This window comes from Entelurus aequoreus, linkage group LG25, assembly GCF_033978785.1.
Source record: "Entelurus aequoreus isolate RoL-2023_Sb linkage group LG25, RoL_Eaeq_v1.1, whole genome shotgun sequence".
NCBI classification, from domain to species: domain Eukaryota; kingdom Metazoa; phylum Chordata; class Actinopteri; order Syngnathiformes; family Syngnathidae; genus Entelurus; species Entelurus aequoreus.
The window spans coordinates 24,798,516-24,817,478 of NC_084755.1; the positions used below are offsets into that span (position 1 = coordinate 24,798,516).

Consider the following 18,963-nt stretch of genomic DNA (forward strand, 5'->3'; position numbering starts at 1 on the left):
GGGAATTTGAAAGAAGGGCGTGACCGGATCGGAGCGAGAACGTGACGGAGTTCAAATTTTTTGTATTGTCGCTCTGCGACCGGTCGGCGTTGGCCTTGACGTACCCCCTACAGTCACCTTGCGTACCCCACTTTGGGAAACAATGGTTTAAAGGATCCAAAGTGTCCAGATGGCCAATATTTCTCTTTATGCATTTTTTGCTCCTGGAAATTAATCTGTCAGTTATTTCCTATAATAAAAATGTTCTAATCCTTTTTTTTTCAACCAAAAAAACCCCTTGCATGTCCCTCTCCTCTGTCTTCCCACTCTTTTAAAGCTGCTGCCATAATGAATTTCTCTTGTTCTCTATTTTCTTGCATTTTCTCTAGCACAGTGCCAGCAATAAAATAAGATTTTTTGAGAGCACGGGTGTCGAGAGCTTGTGTTCACTGCTGCGAGCATGAAGCGGACCTACACCTCCGTGTTCACAATATACTGTAAATACTATTATAGCAGTGGTGTGCCGTCAGGGCCAGCAAGGCCTTCTCTGCTGGCCTAACATAACCAGAAATCATGATCATAGTTAAAGATAAAAGTATTCTTTCATTTACTTTTCTTTAATATCTAAACATATTCATATTCTCTTCATGTCATGTTATGCTCCTTCCAGTGCTGTGGTTTTTAGATTATAGAGTTTTTATCCAATCAGAATTAAGCTATCTTATGTTGCCATGCTGTATGAAAACTGCCTGAGGCCTTAAAAATAAACACTGCTGGCGTCCGTCCGTGTCATTGAACGGACATGAACATTTGACAGACAGCCAATCAGAATTGATAGCCAATCAGATCATGAGTTGTTGTCAGTAAGGCCTTCTCGATGGCCTAAGGCAGATATATAATGTGATATTAATTATGAGCTAGGTAACATAAGAACTCCATTACCGAGCATGACACAGTAGTGAAGATCATGCGCAGTTTCCCCATTTAGATTGTTGAATGTAGACATGCCGGCAGCTGGATATTTTTGATGAGCACGCTGTGGAGTAAACTTTAAGAACTCAGCCAACACGCCTTGTCTGCATCTTTTATGATTAGACAAGACAACATATTTGCAAGGCCATTTTCAAGAAGGATATTTAAAGAGAAACTACATCTTGTGAGACGATTTCGGCCGACCCCGGAAGCTCGAATGGGTGCTACCATTTGTAAGTTCAAATATTTAATTTCTTAATTTTTTCATGTTTATGTTTAATGCAATATATATGTTTTAATTGCTGATTTTTAAATGCGCCAGAAATAACCCGTTTTGTACACTGTTGTTATTCAATGACCGGTAAATGTGTTTCTGTATAGTATTCTCCAGCAATGGTCATGTGGTGACATCAATTATGGTATTTTGAGAGGTAATCATTGAAGCTGGACATCACTGAAGGCTTAGGTGGGAAATGCACAGCCTGCCACTGTATTATGTCAACACTTAATGTTTTTTAATTATGTTTTTATATTTTATGATTTTAATTTTGCACTTTGAATTGCCTTGTGTACAAAGTGTGCTCCATACATAAACTTGCCTTACCTATTGAGCTCCATCTGCTCCAAGAATGGGCTGCAAAATTTGCAGCAAATGTCAAAAACCCTGAACAGGAAATTTACATTATTTTTTTCACAGGTTCTGACTCACTCTTCCCTCCAGGGTATTTTACCAAATTCTGCACGATAAGATTTGGGATGTAGATCCTAGAACACTACACATGAAACTGCTTCCAGTAGATGTCGGGACTCTGATGGGGGCCCACCCACATTTTGGAGCTAAAAGTCTGCGTTCTAAAATGTGCTGTAAAAAGTAACTTTCTAGCGGCCAATTTAGCATATTTGTCTTTCTTGTGCTCAACTGCAGCTTCAATCCCTTCCTCCTGTGGCATCAATTCAATGGTGTACTACATTTGTGTTGAACCACACACTGAGGAAGAGATGTAGTGACGAGCTCAGTAGGGAACCAAACTTGTCTGCCAAGGTCAAACCTCATGACCCTCACCACAAAACCAGCTTTAATTTTCTATTTTGGGGAATTTACCTCGACATTTTCAGGTCAAGAACAATGAGGCAAGTGCAGTTAGCATTTTACAATTACCCTTTGGACCATTAGCACGCCAGTATAGTTTTGATGCCTTAAATCAGGGGTCAGGAACCTTTTTGGCTGAGAGAGCCATGAAAGCCAAATATTTCAAAATGTAATTCCGTGAGAGCCATATATTTTTTAACACTGAATACAACTAGATGTGTGCATTTTTAAATAAGACCAACATTTTTGGAGTATAATAAGTCTTCTTTTTAATAAGTTATTCTGAGGCTAACCAATAATAAAATTCTTACTATTAATGAGACTTCTTGAACAGAAAACTGTTGGCTGGATTAAAATGCATGAGAATGTTTTATATTTTGAACGTTATTTTTAACACTGATTACCAGCTGAATTATTCATTACTTATCGTGTTAAGCAATGTCAGCTAAGATGTATCTGAGAGCCAGATGCAGTCAATAAGAGCTACATCTGGCTCTAGAGCCATAGGTTCCCTACCCCTGCCTTAAATTATTGGTCAAGTTTCATAAATAAGCCTAATTTTTCCATTTCCATTGAAAGTGATGCAAGTACAGCGTCAAAAATGCTTCAACTCAATGTTTTAGAAGACGTGGTAAACCAAAGTCAGCAATAAAAACAAAGCTCATTTCAGTTTTGTTTTTATTCTTATTGAAACAATTTTGTACCAAAGTGCTTGGGAGTCAGAAAGCGCCAAAATCATGATTGTAATTTAAAGAATGCATCTGCAAATAAATCAATTTGTAATTTACGGGTCTTTAATGTCCATTAATAATTTTTGGGTGAGGCGGCCTCCTGGTACCAAGCACAAGAACCATCACTTTTCTTGACGCAAGCACATTGTTTGTCCTGCTCCACTTTGACCGAATTAGCAGTCAGCTGGTCCGTCCACAAGCACTCAGTCGGGCCGCTGATCCCACACGGGACAGAGTCACATCGAGTGATCTGGAGGATAAAGCAGATCAGGATTTCATTCATTCAAATTTGACGTATTTGACTATTAAATTGGCTTACTTTGCAATCACAGCCCATCAGATAACGTTCTACCAGGATCGTGTGGCTGCTTTTCCAGGGTACAGGGTAGTTACAGGATGATACGTGCAGAGACCCGTCAGACCTCATTTGGCCTGAAATGGGAAAAGTGACAAAAAAACATTAAAGTCAGACACCCTGGCTAGATAACTCATCCCATGTACAAGTTGCCCACTTTGCAGACAACTTTGTGAAAGCAGGCTGTTACATTTTACTATAAATTAAGTGTATGACTTTATTTTCAAATTACAACCAGCAGAAAAAGGATGTTTACCTTTGATAAAATATTCTACACCTAGGGTCAGAGTCACACCACATGCTGCAGAGTTGGATGCAGTGTAGAGGGTATAAAACAGCTTCTTGGGGCCCTTGATAGTCTGGAAAACCAAATAACAAAAATAAAATAAGGCATGCATAAACATTGAATGAATGCTTTATAATCACCGCAATGTGTTTGATGTCATACTTGACGTTGTTAAAGTTACCACCTCCAGCTTTTTTTGCAACCACCTTTGCCCTGATGACTAGAAAGACAAAATAGAATATCATTCAGAAGTGGCAAGTTCTACACTTTGCACTCAAGTGTAAAATATATGGCAAGACATGTACAGCCAGTGTTTCACTTCCAATGCGTTGGCAGCCATTTTGGCTCAAAAGAAGCAAACCCTCATTACTCTCAATAGCAACACCTGCTGTGCGAAACAAGATTCACAAGCCACCTTGTTAGCTATGAACATAAAAAAGCTGTAATGTATGCTTAGACTTTTAAAAACATGTTTTACCAGACTTGACACACATAAGACTAGAAATTGCTGTTACAAGACTATTGGTACACTACAAAAACTTGCAGGATTTCACTAACCGACATCTGATTGGCAGAATGAAGTCTGCGGATGCGTCAGAAGACAACTGCAGGCGTGTGCTCCTTCTTGCAGCTGCCACATGCACAGCAGCACCAGGGGGAACACACAACACTTCATCCAACTCATCATGGAAGAAAATGTAGCTAACAAAGAGAAGATTTGGGGAAAATAAGTTCAGCAGGCAAATATTCTGGTGTCCTTTCTTGAGGGTGGATGAGCAGCCTTTTATTGCTGCAGACTCCTCACATACTCTCCATCACTTGCACAATTGGATGATTGATTTCACCTTTGCACACACCTGTCTGTGACATTTTTTTATTAAACTAACATGTTTGTGCACCCAGCAACCACTTTGCCAGGAATTAAGAAAAATACAGCACTTTTTATTTCTATTTATAGGCCTTATAAACCACATACACTAATATAAATGTCATTTTAGGAAGCAAACTGATTTTAAACAAAGACTTTGCTAGCTAAATGAAAAACAAATTGCCTTTATGGTAGGTGTTAGTTAAAATTTATAACCACTTTTTTTTGGTGCTTTTTCCTTAAGCAAATGAGGGCAGAAGGGTTTCACTGCCTAATACAGCAGAGAAAGGACAGGGAGAGATGGCTAATGTGAATTTTAAAAAAAAGTCACATTTCTTGTTAACAGTAATTCACTAAATCCCAAAGACAAATGTATTTAAAAAAAAAAAAAGAATATAATAAAGTTTTTACTAGTTAACAGGAAAACCGTATCAGATTATTTTCCTGGTCATGTGGTTGTGTAGTTATTGATACTTGGAAAATTTGACTATAAATGTACACAAACTATTACAAGAATGACATAAAGGTTGTCATGTGTGGTTTTTAGAAAAAAATAATACAAACAAAAGGGCAGTTTGTAACTTCTACATGGGTGCCTAGAATGTGATCATGTGATCATACTGAGAGGTTCCTGCCAGCTAAGTCATTAAAACACTGTCACAACAGATGAAAACCCTCCCCAACCTGTCTGTGGAAGAACATTTTGTTATGCTCACATTTTTTACATCCTCTGTCCTGACCTAACTCATACTAATTAGTCTTTTGACAAAACACTAATTACAAAAGTTTTGTCGACAATCTGACTTGAAATATTTTTAGTGGCCATTTACACAAGACTATGTTTGACCTAAACAAATATAAAGGGTTTGGCTATTTGTTTACTCCAGGAACATGCTTGAATCTTTACACACACAATTTTATTTAATGGATCCATAGCTTCCAGGTGACCTAAATTTATGTATTTTTTTTGCTCCTGAAAATTATGGCAATTATTTCCCATAATAAACATTTTCTAAAACCTTTTTTTCTAAACCTTGCATGATCCTGTGTTTTCCCACTCTTTTAAAGTTGCTGGAAATGTGACATCCTCTTGAAGTATTTATTTCCTTTCAACAATTTCTCAAGCACAGTTGTAGCAACAAAACATCAGTAGAAGAGGACACAAAAGTGAATACTAGCGGCTTACCTTTCTTTTCTCTCTGCTTTATGAGAGCAGGCGTGTCTACAGCTTGTGTTCACTACTGTGAGTGTGAAGCAGACCTACACCGTGTTTACAATATAAAAACTTATTGCATAGGACAACTGAAAGTATTTTATCCACACACTCTGATTTTAATTTGAACTATGATATATTTTTCTCATTTTGCAACTTTCTGTAAAGCACTTGGAATTGCCTGGTGTACAAATTGTGCAACATGCATACACTTTTGCCTATTTAGCTCCATCAGGTACAACACTGGTGTGTCTGCTCCAAGAAGGAACCGCGAAGTTTGCAGCAATTGTCAATGTACAGGAAATTAACAGAATATTTTTTTGCAAGTTCTGACTCAGTCTTTCTCCCCTCGAGGTGTATTTTAACATTTTTTTATTCAAATTCTGCACGATAACATGATTTAGGATGAAGATGCTAGCACGTCACTACAAAATATGAAATAGCTTCCAGTAGGTGACACACTGATGGGGGCCCGTCTGAATTTTGGAGCTAAAAGGGATCATTCTAAAATGTGCTGTAAAAAGTTCTCTAGCGGCCAGTACCGTGCATTTTGTCTCGCTTGTGCTCAACTGCAGCCTCGATCATTTGAGAGTGTGCTGTAAAGTACAGAGTAAAATATGTTTCAACTCAATTTTGGAAGACGTGGTAAACGAAAGGGAGTAAATTGTGTGGATTATATTTGTATAGCGCTTTTCTCAAGTGACTCAAAGCGCTTTACATTGTGAAACCCAACAACCAGTGTGGGTAAAGTGTCTTGCCCAAGGACACAACGGCAGTGACTAGGATTGCGGAAGCGGGGATTGGACCCGCAACCCTGAAGTTGCTGGCACTGCCACTCTACCAACCGTGCTATACCGCCCTGTCAGCAATAAAAAAAGGAAGCTCATTTCAGTTTTCTTTTTTATTCTTGTTGAAAAATAATTTTGTAACAAAGTGCTTGGGAGTCAGAAAGTGCTCAACTCATGATTGTAATTTAAAGAATGCAACTGAAACCAACATGATTTGTAATTTACAGTTTTTAGCATCTTTAATGTCCATTAATACTTTTTGGGTGAGGCGGCCTCCTGGTACCAAGCACAAGAACCATCACTTCTCTTGATGCAAGCACATTGTTTGTCCTGCTCCACTTTGACCGAATTCTCCGTCAGCTGGTCCGTCCACAAGCACTCAGCTGGGCCGCTGATCCCACACGGGACAGAGTCACATCGAGTGATCTGGAGGATAAAGCAGATCAGGATTTCAGTCATTCAGTTTTAGTTTAGTCTTTATTTGAAGGGACAATGTACAGAAACATTAAGCTCAAAGACAGATATGTTCTGTACCAGATTATAGCTAAATAGCTAATTCAAATTTGACATATTCGACTATTCAATTTGCTTACTTTGCAATCACAGCCCATCAGATAACGTTCTACCAGGATCGTGTGGCTGCTTTTCCAGGGTACAGGGTAGTTACAGGATGACACATGCAGAGACCCGTCAGACCTCATTTGGCCTGAAATGGGAAAAGTGACAAAAAAACATTAAGTCAGACACCCTGGCTAGATAAACTCATCCCATGTACAAGTTGCCCACTTTGTAGACAACTTTGTGAAAGCAGGTCATGTTACATTTTACTATAAATGAAGTGTGTATGACTTTATTTTCAAATTACAACCAGCAGAAAAAGGATGTTTACCTTTGATAAAATATTCTACACCTAGGGTCAGAGTCACACCACATGCTGCAGAGTTGGATGCAGTGTAGAGGGTATAAAACAGCTTCTTGGGGCCCTTGATAGTCTGGAAAACCAAACAACAAAATAAAATAATGCATGCATAAACATAATGGAACGGTATAAATGCTTTATAATCACCGTGATGAGTTTGATGTCATACTTGACATTGTTAAATTTACCAACGCCAGATTTCTTTGCGACCACCTTTGCCCTGATGACTAGAAAGACAAAATAAGACAGTTAATCTCTGAGACTAGAATTAAGTTGCAATTTTGTTTTACACCAATTAGAATATCAACCAGAAGTGGCAAGTGCTACACTTTGCGCTCAAGTGTAAAATATATGGCAAGACATGTACAGCCTGGGTTTCACTTCCAATGCTTTGGCAGCCATTTTGGCTCAAAAGAAACAAACCCTCATTACTCTCAATAGCAACACCTGCTGTGCGAAACAAGATTCACAAGCCACCTTGTTAGCTATGAACATAAAAAAGCTTTAATGTTTGCTTAGACTTTAAAAAACTTTTTTCCAGACTTGACTTAAATAAGACTAGAAATTACTGTTACAAGACTATTGGTACACCAGACTTGCAGGATTTCACTTACCGACATCTGATTGGCAGAATGAAGTCTGTGGATGCGTCAGAAGACAACTGCAGGCGTGTGCTCCTTCTTGCAGCTGCCACATGCACAGCAGCACCAGAGGGAACACACAACACTTCATCAAACTCATCATGGAAGAAAATGTAGCTAACAAAGAGAAGATTTGGGGAAAAGAAGTTCAGCGGGCCAATATTTTGGTGTCCTTTCTTGAGGAGGGTGGAAAAGCAGCCTTTTATTGCTGCAGACTCCTCCCACACTCTCCATCACTTGCACAATTGGATGATTGATTTCACCTTTGCACACACCTGTCTGTGACATTTTTTTATTAAATTAACATGTTTGTGCACCCAGCAACCAATTTGCCAGGAATTAAGAAAACTACAGCACTTTTTATTTCTATACTGTATATAGGCCTTATACAGCACATACACTAATATAAATGTCATTTTAAAAAGCAAACTGATTTTAAACAAAGACTTTGCTAGCTAAATGAAAAACAAATTGCCTTTATGGAAGGTGTTAGTTAAAATTTACAACAACTTTTTTTGGTGCTTTTTCCTTAAGCAAATGAGGGCAGAAGGGTTTCACTGCCTAATACAGCAGAGAAGGGACAGGGAGAGATGGCTAATGTGAGTTAAAAAAAAAAGTCTAATTTCTTGTTAACAATAATTCACAAAGACAATAAATGTTTTTTTTTTTAAATGAATAAAATAAAGTTTTTTCTAGTTAACAGGAAAACTGTATCAGATTCTTTTCCTGGTCATGTGGTTGTGCAGTTATTGTTGCTTGGAAGAATTGACTATAAATGTACATAAAATATTACAAGAATGACATAAAGGTTGTCATGTGTGGTTTAAAAAAAAAATAAATAAATAAAAGGGGCAGTTTGTAACTTCTATAGGGTGCCTAGAATGTGATCATGTGATCATACTGAGAGGTTCCTGCCAGCTAAGTCATTAAAACACTGTCACAACAGATGAAAACCCTCCCCAACCTGTCTGTGGAAGAACATTCTGTTATGTCACATTTTTTCCATCCTCTTTCCTGACCTAACTCATACTAATTAGTCTTTTGTCGACAATCTGACTTGAAATATTTTTAGTGCCCATTTACACAAGACTATATTTGACCTAAACAAATATAAATTGTTTGGCTCTTTGTTTACTCCGGGAACATGCTTGAATCTTTACACACACAATTTATTTAAAGGACCCATAGCGTCTAGGTGACCTACATTTATGTATTTTTTGCCCCTGAAAATTATGGCAATTTCCCATAATATACATTTTCTAAAACCTTTTTTTCTAAACCTTGCATGACCCTGTGTTTTCCCACCCTTGTAAAGTTGCTGGAAATGTGACACTCTTGAAGTATTTATTTCCTTTTAACATTTTCTCAAGCACAATAAAACATCAGTAGAAGAGGACACAAAAGTGAATACTAGCGGCTTACCTTTTTTCCCCTCTGCTTTATGAGAGCAAGCGTGTCTACAGCTTGTGTTCACTGCTGTAAGTGTGAAGCAGACCTACACCGTGTTTACAATATAAATACTATTGCATAGGACAACTGAAATTATTTTATCAACATGCTTTGATTTGAATTGAAACTGATTTTTTCCAATTTGCAACTTTCTGTAAAGCACTTGGAATTGCCTTGTGTACAAATTGTGCAACATGCATAAATGTTTGCCTATTAAGCTCCATCAGGTACAACACAGGTGTGTCTGCTCCAAGAAGGCACCACAAAGTTTACAGCAAACGTGTCAAAAATTTGGACCTGTACAGAATATTTTTTTTACACATTCTGACTCAATCTTTCTCCCCTCATATTTTTTTTTTTTTTAGTTTTATTTCAAATTCTGCACGATAACATGATTTGGGATGTAGATGTTAGCACTTCACTACAAAATATGAAATTGCTTCCAGTAGTTGTCAACATGATGGGGGCCCACCTACATTCTGGAGCTGAAAGTGGGCATTCTAAATGTGCTGCAAAAAGTTTTCTAGCAGCAAACCCAGCATATTTGTCTTGTGCTCAACTGCAGCCTCGATCCGATAGTGTACTACAATTGTGTTGGATCAAACATCAGTAAAAAGATATAGTGATGCGCTCAGAACCACATTTGTCTGCCAAAGTGAAACGTCATGGGCAGGGGAAAAGTGTCTCACAAAACCGGCTTAAGATTTTATATTTTGGGGAATTTTTACCTCGCAACGTTTGTAGGTCAGGAACTATGATGCAAGTGCAGAGGTTAGCATTTTAAGGGCTCTCTAAAACTACCATTTGAACCATTAGCATGCCAGTATAGTTTTGATGCCTTAAATTATTGGTCAAGTTTCAAAAATGATTAGCCTCATTTTTCAGTTTCCATTGCAAGAGCTGTAAAGTACAGAGCCAAAAATGTTTCAACTCAATGTTAGAAGACATGTGGTAAACCAAAGTCAGCAATAAAAAAGTGAAGCATATCAGTTTTGTTTTATTCTTTTTGAAACAGACTTTTGTACTCAAGTGCTTGGAAGTCAGAAAATTCTAAACTCATGATTGTAATTTAAAGAACGATTTATTTGCAGTTGCAATTTACAGTTTAGGGTCTTTAATGTCCATTACTTTTTGGGTGAGGCAGCCTCCTTGTACCAAGCACAAGAACCATCACTTTTCTTGATGCAAGCACATTGTTTGTCCTGCTCCGAATTCACCGTCAGCTGGTCCGTCCACAAGCACTCAGTCAGGCCGCTGATCCCACACGGGACAGAGTCACATCGAGTGATCTGGAGGATAAAGCAGATCAGGATTTCAGTCATTCAAATTTGACATATTTGACTATTAAATTTGCTTACTTTGCAATCACAGCCCATCAGATAACGTTCTACCAGGATCTTGTGGCTTCTTTTCCAGGGTACAGGGTAGTTACAGGATGACACGTGCAGAGACCCGTCAGACCTCATTTAGCCTGAAATAGGAAAAGTGACAAAAAAACATTAGTCAGACACCCCGGCTAGATAAACTCATCCCATGTACAAGTCAACCACTTTGTAGACAACTTTGTGAAAGCAGGCTGTGTTACATTTTACTGTAAATTAAGTGTCTATGACTTTATTTTCAAATTACAACCAGCAGAAAAAGGATGTTTACCTTTGATAAAATATTCTACACCTAGGGTCAGAGTCACACCACATGCTGCAGGGTTGGATGCAGTGTAGAGGGTATAAAACAGCTTCTTGGGGCCCTTGATAGTCTGGAAAACCAAATAACCAAAATAAAATAATGCATGCATAAACATTGAATTGTATGAATGCTTTATAATCACCGTGATGGGTTTGATGTCATACTTGACATTAAATTGACCACCTCCAGCTTTTTTTGCAACCACCTTTGCCCTGATGACTAGAAAGACAAAATTGAATATCATTCAGAAGTGGCAAGTGCTACACTTTGCACTGAAGTGTAAGATATATGGCAAGAAATGTACAGCACTTCCAATGCTTTGGCAGCCATTTTGGCTCAAAAGAAGCAAACCCTCATTACTCTCAATAGCAACACCTGCTGTGCGAAACAAGATTCACAAGCCACCTTGTTAACTAGGAACATAAAAAAGCTGTAATGTATGCTTAGACTTTAAAAAACATGTTTTTTCCAGGCTTGACACACATAAGACTAGAAATTACTGTTACAAGACTATTGGTACACTACAAAAACTTGCAGGACTTCACTTACCGACATCTGATTGGCAGAATGAAGTCTGTGGATGCACAGGGAAGCAACTGCAGGCGTGTGCTCCTTCTTGCAGCTGCCACATGCACAGCAGCACCAGGGGGAACACACAACACTTCATCCAACTCATCATGGAAGAAAATGTAGCTAACAAAGAGAAGATTTGGTCAAAGAAGTTCAGCAGGCAAATATTCTGGTGTCCTTTCTTGAGGAGGGTGGATGAGCAGCCTTTTATTTCTGCAGACTCCTCCCACACTCTCCATCACTCGCACAATTGGATGATTGATTTCACCTTTGCACACACCTGTCTGTGACGTTTTTAATAAAATTAACATGTTGCGCATCAACCACTTTGCCAGGAATTAAGATTGTTTTTTCTTTGTCTTATCTGTACTGTATGTAGGCCAACTGAACCACACACACTAATATAAATGTCATTTTTAAAAAGCAAACTGAATTTAAATAAAGTTTTTGCTAGCCAAATTAAAAATGAATCACCTTTATGATCAATGTTCGGCAAAATTTATAACCCGATTTTTTTGTGCTTTTTCCTTTTGCAACTTAGGGCAGAGGGCAGGGGAGGGACAGGGAGAGTTGGCTAATGTGACTTAATAAAAAGTCATATTTCTTTCTAACAGTATCTAACTAAATCACAGAGACAATTAATGTAGTTTCAAAAATGTGATCGAAATAAAGTATATATATATATATAAAAATAATTGTTCTTAAAATACAAATGTAGGGAGGCAGTAGTCCAAGAACATTCTTCTTCCTCTTCTTTATAGTTTTATGGCAGCTGGCATCCATATGTGTTGCATTACTGCCATCTTCAGTTACATTTCATAATTACATTACAGTCTCTCCTTGAGTCCAGTATTACTTAAAAACTCCCATGTTATGTTCCTTCCGTTTTCAGTGTCCGCAAGATTTATCAGGCTCTTCAGCGTGCCATCCACAGGTCCCAGTACTGTCATTGTCAGTCTTTCTATGCTATACTGCTGACAACAAGCCATCCATACACTTGGGTAAAACGGAATCCATCCTGTTTGGGTCCCACATCAACCTTAAGAAAGTCAATGACTTCACTATAAAAGTGGGTGACATTGTTATCACCAGGAAAGATGAAGTCACCTACCTAGGTTCCATTCTAGAGGCTAATCGTTCCTGTGATAAAATGGCAACCAAGGTAATCAAAAAGATCAACCAACGAACGAGATTTCTCTATAGAATCTCCTCTCTGGTCAACAAAAGCACCATGAGTATTCTGGCGGGAACTCTCGTTCAACCCTTTTTCGATTACGCATGCACCTCCTGGTATCCTAGCACCTCCAAAACCCTCAAATCTAAACTCCAAACATCCCAGAACAAGCTAGTCAGATTACTTCTAGACCTCCACCCCAGATCCCACCTAACTCCAACACACTTCTCCAAAGTGGGCTGGCTCAAGGTGGAGGACAGAGTTAAACAACTTGCACTGAGCCTAGTCTATAAAATCTTCTACACTTCCCTGATACCGAAGTACATGTCAAACTACTTCCTTAACATAAATGACCGCCTTAACCACAACACCAGGGGGAGCGCCACTAACCACGTTAAACCCAGATTCCGATCTAACAAAGGTCTTAACTCATTCTCTTTCTATGCCACATCATTGTGGAATGCGCTCCCAACAGGTATAAAAGAAAGGGCATCTCTATCATCCTTTAAAACCGCAATAAAAGTAGACCTCCAGGCAGCTACAACCCTTAACTAACACCCTCCCCGGATTGCTAATAATCAAATGTAAACAATGTAAACAATCAAATGCAGATACTTTTTCTTATGCCTTCTGATCTCTCTCTCTCTCTCTCTCTCTCTCTCTCTCTCTCTCTCTCTCTCTCTCTCTCTCTCTCTCTCTCTATGTCCACTACTTGCTGTACATATCCTACCAAGTCAGACCTACACTGTTCCAATATCCATTTCTCTGTTCTCAATTGTTGATGACTGATGATAACAACCAAACCTAACCCCCCCTCCACACCCCGGATTGTAAATAATGTAAATAATTCAATGTGATTATCTTCTGTGATGACTGTATTATGATGATAGTATATATCTGATAGTATATATCTGTATCATGAATCAATTTAAGTGGACCCAGACTTAAACAAGTTGAAAAACTTATTTGGGTGTTACCATTTAGTGGTCAGTTGTACGGAATATGTACTTCACTGTGCAACCTACTAATAAAAGTCTCAATCAGTCAATCAATACTTAGTACATTCCTTAAAAAACATGTTCTACTGTTTCTAATACTCTACAACAGGGGTGTCAAACTCATTTTAGCTCAGGGGCCGCATGGAGGAAAATCTGTGCACACGCGGGCCGGACTATTAAAATCATGGCATTAAAACGAAAAAATAAAGACAACTTCAGATTCTTTTCTTTGTCTTACTTTGGCCAAAAATAGAACAAACACATTCTGAAAATATTACAATAAAAATATAGAAAAAAAATACCAGCAGCGGTAAAGTTTGGATCCATGAAGGAAAAAAGAAAGTGAATGAATGTTTATAACTGATACATTTACATATGCATAAAAATGTGTATTTTTTTTAATTTTATTTTTTAATGAATTAAGTAACGTTTATGACAACCTTTTTCCAAAACACAACATAGAATGTGAGTTAAAACATGATAATGCATACATTTATCATTTGTTTTCAAAACGGTTACAAAAAAGTGGGACCCCAAAAATTTACTTTTTTATGACTTGATGGGGTCCCTGGGACCATCATCTTTACGGTCGACACCTTTCCCATAAGTGAGATGGGCAGTATTTTCCAATGCGTCAGATCATCCTCAATCGATTTTAAGATTAGGGAGTAATTTAAGCGATTCAGGTCTGACAAGGTTGAAGAAATATTGATACCCAGGTATTTATTATTCCCTTTGTGCAGTGGAATCGATGAGGTTCTCTGAAAGTCAAAATTAATAAAGTAGATTTGGACCAGTTGGAGTAATCTGAAATACAACTGAAATGATCAACAATTGAGATTGTGTCTTGAAGAGAAGAATGTGGATTTTGTAGGAAACGTAATACATCAGCATAAAGACTTATTTTATAAACAGTTGCAGTATGGATGCCTTTAATACTTACATGCTGTCAAATTGTGCCTGAAAGAGGTTCAATAAATACAAACAGTGACTGCTAGAGTGGAAAACCCTGCCTAGTGGCTCTCATAAGATGAAACATTGAAGATATGTGGTCGTCAGTTTTAACCGAGGCTGTGGGAGTGTTATATAGAACAGGGGTCACCAACCTTTTTGAAACCAAGAGCTACTTCTTGGGTACTGATTAATGCGAAGGGCTACCAGTTTGATACACACTTAAATAAATTGCCAGAAATAGCCAATTTTCTCAATTTACCTTTAACTCTATGTTATTATTAATAATTAATGATATTTTCACTTAATTGAACGGTTTAAAAGAGGACAAAACACGAAAAAAATGACAATTAAATTTTGAAACATAGTTTATCTTCAATTTCGACTCTTTAAAATTCAAAATTCAACCGAAAAAAAGAAGAGAAAAACTAGCTAATTCAAATCTTTTTGAAAAAATTAAAAAAATAATTTATGGAACATAATTAGTAATTTTTCCTGATTAAGATTAATTTTAGAATTTTGATGACATATTTTAAATGGGTTAAAATCCAATCTACACTTTGTTAGAATATATAACAAATTGGACCAAGCTATATTTCTAACAAAGACAAATCATTATTTTTTCTAGATTTTCCAGAACAAAATTTTTAAAAGAAATTCAAAAGACTTTGAAATAAGATTTAAATTAGATTCTACAGATTTTCTAGATTTGCCAGAATATATATTTTTTTATTTTAATCGTAATAAGTTTGAAGAAATATTTCACAAATATTCTTCGTCAAAAAAACAGAAGCTAAAATGAAGAATTAAATTAAAATGTATTTATTATTCTTTACAATAAAAAAAAAATGTTACTTGAACATTGATTTAAATTGTCAGGAAAGAAGAGGAAGGGATTTAAAAGTTAAAAATGTATATGTGTTTAAAAATCCTAAAATAATTTTTAAGGTTGTATTTTTTCTCTAAAATTGTCTTTCTGAAAGTTATAAGAAGCAAAGTAAAAAAATAATGAATTTATTTAAACAAGTGAAGACCAAGTCTTTAAAATATTTTCTTGGATTTTCAAATTCTATTTGAGTTTTGTCTCTCTTAGAATTAAAAATGTCGGGCAAAGCGAAACCAGCTTGCTAGTAAATAAATAAAATTCAAAAAATAGAGGGAGCTCACTGGTAAGTGCTGCTATTTGAGCTATTTTTAGAACAGGCCAGCGGGCTACTCATCTGGGGCCGTACTTATCAAGCTTCTTAGAGTGCCATTTTACACTTAAGTCCTGAGAATTTGCGAAATTTAGTCCTACTCTCAAACTTAAGAATAAAAGCTTTTTATCAACGTTCTTAAGTCTAAGAATCACTCCTACTCTCCACGATATTTAAGAGACCTTCAGAGGTGTCTTAAGTGGTTAGGAGTTGCCAGCAGGGGATGGCACTGAGGCGAGAGAGACGTGCGCGAACGTTCAGGGAACGGAACAATGTTTTTGTTTTTTTTGATGACGAGCAGCTGATCAAACGGTATCGTTTAGACAGAGAGGATATTATTTTTGTCACAGATTTAATACTTTTCGATTCCTTGTTGATTTCTGCATGTGTCTGCAGTGGGCTAGTATATATAGAGCCACCCACACCAGTTTCAAATTAGTTGCCTAATTAATGAATTGGAAAGAAAATGTTATGACAGTAGCGTATGTGTGTGGCCGTGAGGTGAGTGACGTCAGTGTGTGGGCGATAGAAGAGAGGGAGCGGTGCGTGAGTGCCGGCGGGGACTAGTTTGTTTTGTATTATTTTGTAGTTTGTCAAAATATACACTCCCATTGTCCACTTAAATATTTCCAAGATATTTCTTTATTCTTAGACAACAGATTCCCTTCCGTGATTGGTCATTTCTATGGACACAGAAATGACGTCACCTAAAATTCCGTTTACGGCACATAGTAATGTCATAATTCAGCTCTGAGTGTGACACTTAAGATTCAGTCCTACACTTCGCTGAAAGTGTGAGTAAAACGCTTGATAACTTTTAAGTGCAGCTTTCAGCGAAAAATGTATTTACTCTTAAGTCAACTCTTAGCAGACTTCTTAGGAGTAATTCTAAGAAGCTTGATAAGTACGGCCCCTGGTCCTTACGGGCTACCTGGTGACGCGTTGGTGACCCCTGATATAGAACATTGATCCATGCTTTAGATCAGTGGTCCCCAACCTTTTTGTACTTGCGGACCGGTCAATGCTTGAAAATTTGTCTCACGGACCGGGGGGGAGGGGCTGTGGGTGGGTAGTAAAGAAATACAATCATGTGTGCTTACGGACTGTATCCCTGCAGACTGTATTGATTTATATTGATATATAATGTATGTGTGTTTTTTAGGTTGATTTAATTAAAAAAAAATTAAAAAAATTTATTTCTTGTGCGGCCGCGGCCCGGTACGAATCGGTCCACGGACCGGTACTGGGCCGCGGCCCGGTGGTTGGGGACCACTGCTTTAGATGAATCTCCAAATCTAAATTTCTGTAGAGTAGCTAGCAGAAAATTCAAATTCACTTACGCTTTTTCAGCATCTAATGAAACGGTGATTTTTAGATAATTGTCCATAAAATTGAGTAGACGGCAAACATGTCTCCATATGATAAAACCTGTTTGATCAGGGTGTATATGTGGAGCGACTTTCTGATCTTTGAATACTTGAATTTTAAGATTAACATTAATCAAGGAGCTTGGCCAGTAACTAGACTGAAGTGTTGGATATTTCTCGGGTTTAAGTACGAGACTACTTGCAGAATTGAGGTTTGAAGTTAGGAATTAGTTCTTTCATCTCTAAAGCTATTTTTGTAAATATCTGAGCAAGCAGTGACCAGAATATTGTAAAAAGTCTAGACATGTGATTTTAGTTAATCTGCAAAAAAAAAAAAAAAAAAAAGTCTGTCGAATTTTGACATTATTCCATTTTGGAATAAGTCTATAACATGTGGAAAAAGTGAAGCACTCTTGATGTATTGTACGGAACGTATTTTTTACAAAAGAGATGTTTGACCAAACATTCTCAAGAGGATTTTAGTTCCTGTAAAAACATTTAACAGTAAAACTGTTGAAAATGGTAGCCTAATTTTAGTTTCCAATTGCCGGAATGTACTGTTAAACAGCAATGGTAGACAAAATACAGCAATACAAAATTTACCTTACAGGCTTGAGATGTCCTGAAATTTTTGTAGTGCTTGAAACCGGTTTCAAGATTGTAATTTAAAGAAAATGCCACCTCAACACAGAATTGCTTTAGACATTTATTTGGAAGTTTGACACTTCCTGCATGGTGGACTTTAGGGTCACTAATGTTCATGTAATTCTTTTGAGGCATCCTCCTGGTACCAGGCACAAGAACCATCACTTTTCTTGATGCAAGCACATTGCTCATCATTGCCCAAATTCCCCGTCAGCAGGTCTGTCCACAAGCACTCATTTGGGCTGGCTCTGCACGGGACATCGATGCAGCGAGTGATCTGGAGAACAAGAATTGGGAGTGATTTCAAATGTAATTGACCATCAATTAAGTTTGCTTACCTTGCAATCACAGCCCATCCTATAACGCTCTACCAGGATATCGTGGCTGTTTTTCCAGGGTACAACGTAGTTACAGGATGAAACGTGCAGCGACCCGTCAGGCTTCAGTTTGTCTGCTATGGGGAGGTAACAAAAAAACTGAAATTTGAAACATCTCAAGGCAATAGTTACACAAGCTGGACTAATAACATTGGAAAATGTGTTTTACCTGTGATGAAATATTCTACATCTTTTGTGAGAGTTAGACCACATTCTGCAGAGGATGCTGCAGTGGAGATGGTATCATAGGACCTTATAGGACCCTTCAGGATCTGGAAAGTCAAACCAATAAAAAATGTGCATACATACCAACTGAATTAGTGCTTTGGATAATAACCTTGGTCTGTTCAATATCATAGTAGATACCAAATTCACCAGCAGTAATCGCAACCACCTTTGCCTTGATGACTAGAAAGACAAAGAAGCCTGTTAGTATTTTTGTAAACAAGAATTAAAACATCTAAAATTCTCTGCCAGCCTTCATGCAGGTGACTCAAAGCAGAGTTGACTGGAATCTGTGCCAAAAAATGTCAGGGTCATTTCTCTTATAACAGCAATTTTGGCATTATGTATACAAATAACATCTAAAGTGTTAATACACATTTGTCTTGAATTTAATTTAAAGAACACTGCACAGCCTTTGCTGTGCCTGACTACCATGACTGCTTTGGTACAGCTAATCATTTGTAAAAGGCCAAAGAATCACAG

At 37.5% G+C, this 18,963-nt stretch overlaps 3 protein-coding genes and 1 pseudogene across 3 annotated transcripts in view; all 4 read right to left on the reverse strand.

Moving 5' to 3' along the window:
* Positions 1-2,705: 2,705 nt before the first annotated feature.
* LOC133642421 (metalloproteinase inhibitor 2-like) lies at positions 2,706-4,185 on the reverse strand. Its single transcript, XM_062036591.1, has 5 exons — positions 3,972-4,185; positions 3,554-3,633; positions 3,384-3,486; positions 3,092-3,204; positions 2,706-3,022 (listed from the first exon to the last, which is right to left on the reverse strand). The coding sequence occupies exons 1-5, from the start codon at positions 4,099-4,101 to the stop codon at positions 2,846-2,848; spliced, it is 603 nt and encodes a 200-aa protein (XP_061892575.1). The 5' UTR covers positions 4,102-4,185; the 3' UTR covers positions 2,706-2,845.
* A 2,307-nt stretch (positions 4,186-6,492) lies between these two features.
* On the reverse strand, positions 6,493-8,032 carry LOC133642422 (metalloproteinase inhibitor 2-like). Its single transcript, XM_062036592.1, has 5 exons — positions 7,816-8,032; positions 7,349-7,428; positions 7,172-7,274; positions 6,876-6,988; positions 6,493-6,708 (listed from the first exon to the last, which is right to left on the reverse strand). The coding sequence occupies exons 1-5, from the start codon at positions 7,943-7,945 to the stop codon at positions 6,532-6,534; spliced, it is 603 nt and encodes a 200-aa protein (XP_061892576.1). The 5' UTR covers positions 7,946-8,032; the 3' UTR covers positions 6,493-6,531.
* A 2,357-nt stretch (positions 8,033-10,389) lies between these two features.
* On the reverse strand, positions 10,390-11,740 carry LOC133643002 (metalloproteinase inhibitor 2-like; annotated as a pseudogene).
* Positions 11,741-17,926: 6,186 nt separating this feature from the next.
* The window catches only part of LOC133642427 (metalloproteinase inhibitor 2-like), a 2,935-nt gene continuing 1,898 nt past the window's right edge, over positions 17,927-18,963 (reverse strand). Inside the window, exons 2-5 of the mRNA XM_062036597.1 lie at positions 18,593-18,663; positions 18,425-18,527; positions 18,217-18,332; positions 17,927-18,155 (exon numbers count right to left, since the gene is read on the reverse strand). Coding sequence (XP_061892581.1) covers positions 17,985-18,155; positions 18,217-18,332; positions 18,425-18,527; positions 18,593-18,663 — 461 coding nt within the window. The 3' untranslated portion in view covers positions 17,927-17,984. The remainder of the gene's footprint in view (positions 18,156-18,216; positions 18,333-18,424; positions 18,528-18,592; positions 18,664-18,963) is intronic.

Bases quoted from the DNA above. Each gene is read 5' to 3' on its own strand.
- LOC133642421 (XM_062036591.1), bottom strand. From the start codon at position 4,101: ATGATGAGTTGGATGAAGTGTTGTGTGTTCCCCCTGGTGCTGCTGTGC. The intron at 3,634-3,971 runs GTTAGTGAAATC...TTGTCTTTCTAG, and splicing joins ATTCTGCCAATCAGATGTCG to TCATCAGGGCAAAGGTGGTT. The intron at 3,023-3,091 runs GTAAGCCAATTT...TTTATCCTCCAG, and splicing joins TGATGGGCTGTGATTGCAAA to ATCACTCGATGTGACTCTGT.
- LOC133642422 (XM_062036592.1), bottom strand. From the start codon at position 7,945: ATGATGAGTTTGATGAAGTGTTGTGTGTTCCCTCTGGTGCTGCTGTGC. The intron at 7,429-7,815 runs GTAAGTGAAATC...TTGTCTTTCTAG, and splicing joins ATTCTGCCAATCAGATGTCG to TCATCAGGGCAAAGGTGGTC. The intron at 7,275-7,348 runs GTGATTATAAAG...TTGGTTTTCCAG, and splicing joins ATGACATCAAACTCATCACG to ACTATCAAGGGCCCCAAGAA.